Raw genomic sequence first — 3,212 nt, 5'->3', positions numbered from 1 at the left:
ACCGTGTTGATCAGCAGATAACGATATTTATGACGGACTGGTACGCAGAACATCATGCACTGAAGCTTTCAAAAATTTAAGTAAACAATTGAAAATATAGGTATATGTAAACAATTGAGAAACATATATGTTAAAATTCAGGTTATGTCTGATGTCCTGTGAAAATTTCATTCAAATCAGTTCATGAATAACTGATATCTAGCCTACCAAATTTGACCATTTTGTATGGAAAATCGAAAAATTTGCATATTGCGCATTTCTTTACATTTTTAAAAGTGCGGAAACGCTCATAAATTCACACTTTCGCACTTATGAGGCCGCACTTCACAGTTTGGTAGCGAAAGAAATACACAATATTATTGGCCAATACTGTATAATGCATTTGGAAATAAGAAGAACGCGTTTTGCGATATCTTTATATCCGGAAGCACAATTACCCTTTACACACTTTACCCTGTTCCAAACGATAGACGCATCCCCAAACATGAAAATCGAGTAATTCTAGTTCAGAGTGTTTTCAGAAGCGCGCAATAATTTTTAAGTTCAACAAAACTATTCCTATGTATCGAAAAGTGGAGGCATTAGTGGTTTTTTAATAGAAAATTAGTGTTACTGTGCTATTCTAATACTTCCTGATAGGCTATCATACAGGATTTTGAGTAAATCGTGAGTATTTATTTGATTTTTTCAGTGGCGATTCCCTAACCTCAAATCTACCTGTTCCACGAATAGAAATTCTTGGTTTTATGCAACCAATTTGCATCTATCAAGTGAAGATTTGCTAGAAAGGAACATTCCAATCATTTACTATTTGCTTTATGATCTCAATTTTTCGAAAAAGGCATTTTTAGATGCGTAGAACAGGTAAAAAGCACAGAGAAACAGACGTAACACTTAGAACAAATCCCGATCAAAATCATAGTCACGATGACATGTACGCCCAATGCTAAAATCGGTATGTTTGGCCGATGGACCAACAGATGGCGGTAGTGTGTAAACGTCAAACGCGAACAAAAACGATGCGAGCGCTGAGGGTGGTGGATTGGCCACCTACAATATATTTGAATCGGCCGTTAAAAAGGTGGTCGATGGACATCGGTGAGAGTGTGACGTCTGTTTGTCTGTGTAAAAAGTGAGGTTACGAGTCGCCTCTGGATTTTTTTATTTGATCGATAAAAATCTATTTCTTCCGGTGATGTCACGTTTGTGTTCCGTTTACCACCCGTTCCCAAGCCGTTTATTGCATTTTTCGTTTACTCCCGATTTTGACATTTCTCGCTGTCAATCTGTGTTTACGTTTTCACAAAAGTGCAAGTGCTGTTTGGTATCGTTTGCTTCCGATTTCTCACGGACACACCGAGTTTTGTCTTGATTTTTGGTTTCCACTACATTGTTGGTTGTGTAATTTCGATAAAATGCCGGCCGATATCTGGGGATTTGCCTACGCAGCAACGGTCGCTGCCGGTGGCATTCTAGGCTACGTGAAAGCAGGTAATAGGAGTGCTCTTATCTTAGCCATCATCTGGCACGTAACTTTCACTTATCTATTCACTAAACTTTTATGACCCAAGGTTCGGTCCCTTCTCTGGCGGCCGGCGTAACGTTCGGTGCCATTCTGGGTTACGGTGCATTCCTGACGTCGCAAGATCCGTCACGTCCTCTGCTACAGGTCGGCACTTCGCTGGTGCTGGCCGGAATGATGGGAGCCAGATGGGCCCGGTCCGGCAAATTCATGCCCCCGGGTATTGTGTGTGTGCTGTCCTGTGCCGTCTTGGCTCGGGGCCTGCTGTTTCATAATCGTTATCTGCCGATGATTGGCAAGAGCGATTAGAAGGGGGGCGGGATTATTCTTTTTGCAACGACATTATTGATGCATTATGGGTGGAGGTATTTGATAGTAAGAAATAAGATGACACAAATTCTAGACTTATTAAAATTGTATAGTGCATTTGTTTAACGAAAGAACGTCCTTGTTAGATTTTTTGACTACTAGTTTAGGGGTAGTAGGGGCTGCTTCGCCAATGCATTATAATTCAAGTCTCTAAAATCTATATTTATGATGGAAGGTCTCTGAAGTCTTTTTACATTGAATACTGATTCAAAATACTTGATCAGGAATTTCCAGAGGTTTTACCCTAAAAAAAATCAATATGCTGTCCCTGAATTTGCTTTACAGATTTTCCCACCAACTCCAGTTTTTCATCGATTTTTAAGTAGTGACTAGGTTTAGCAGATCTGAGAAAAAATATTCCTACAGGAGTTCTTCCAAGAAAATATCCAAAGATTTATTCCAGAGTTTTTTTTTTTTAAGAAATTTGTTAAAGGTTTATTAAGGGACCCCTACAAGAAAACCTTAAGTGGTTCCTGCTTTCGATTTTTTCAGTTAATTCTCTAGCCATTTTCTTCTGAATTCATCTACAGTTTAGATAAAACTTTTTTCAAAACAATACTCCAAACTATTCCAGGAAATATATTAGGACCTCTTCTTTATTAATTATATCATCATTAAGTTTCTCCAGACCTCTATCTATACATTTCTCAAACTTTTCATTCAGGAATTAATTCTGCAGTTCTTACAAAAAAATGCAAGTACCTAACTTTCCTAGTAAAATCTCAATGGATTCTTCAATGTTTTATCCGATCTTTTTTATACTCCGGCCAATTCTACACAAGTTTCTTCAGGGATTTTGTTTAATGTTTTTCAAGGCACGTATCCAGAAAATCCTGCAGGTTTTTATCGCACAGCGAATACTTAACGGATTCGAATAATTATATATCCATATAAAGTTTCTAGAAGTGGCCAGAGGAACGCAGTAATATTCATGTGGCCGGAGTTATTCCGGTGGGTCATTGGGTCAAGTCGGGCGAAAAAGGGCTAGTTTTTGGGACATGCCAGGTTATCTTCAATAATTTGCAAAGACATTCATTTGAATTCGCATAAATCATTAGGATCCGATATTCTACACTATAAATGGAGAGGTTTGCGCCATTCGGATGTTGCCATTCGAATTTAATGCCCTGAAGGCCCGGTTATAGTTTTGATAGATATTAAACCTTTTCAATTCTCGAAAACTAGAGATCAAACATAATAGTTCACTAAAATGCGTTCCAATAAGCTTGGCACACATGTTTAGATACAATTAGCCACTCGTAAATTTGAGGCGTTCCGGAGACCCGCAAGTGGCAAATTATAGGGCCAATCAAATGCAGGA

General features: G+C 38.5%; 1 protein-coding gene across 1 annotated transcript; it reads left to right on the top strand.

The window, feature by feature from the left end:
• The first annotated feature begins 1,279 nt into the window (after window positions 1–1,279).
• Window positions 1,280–1,936, top strand: LOC5568387 (transmembrane protein 14 homolog). The gene is made up of 2 exons (XM_001658002.2): window positions 1,280–1,491; window positions 1,572–1,936. The coding sequence occupies exons 1-2, from the start codon at window positions 1,416–1,418 to the stop codon at window positions 1,829–1,831; spliced, it is 336 nt and encodes a 111-aa protein (XP_001658052.2). The 5' UTR covers window positions 1,280–1,415; the 3' UTR covers window positions 1,832–1,936.
• The last annotated feature ends 1,276 nt before the right edge of the window (window positions 1,937–3,212 follow it).

This window comes from Aedes aegypti, chromosome 3 (genome assembly GCF_002204515.2).
Source record: "Aedes aegypti strain LVP_AGWG chromosome 3, AaegL5.0 Primary Assembly, whole genome shotgun sequence".
NCBI lineage: Eukaryota > Metazoa > Arthropoda > Insecta > Diptera > Culicidae > Aedes > Aedes aegypti.
The sequence above is the reverse complement of the archived record's forward strand: the minus strand, read 5'-3'. Positions and strand labels throughout refer to the sequence as shown.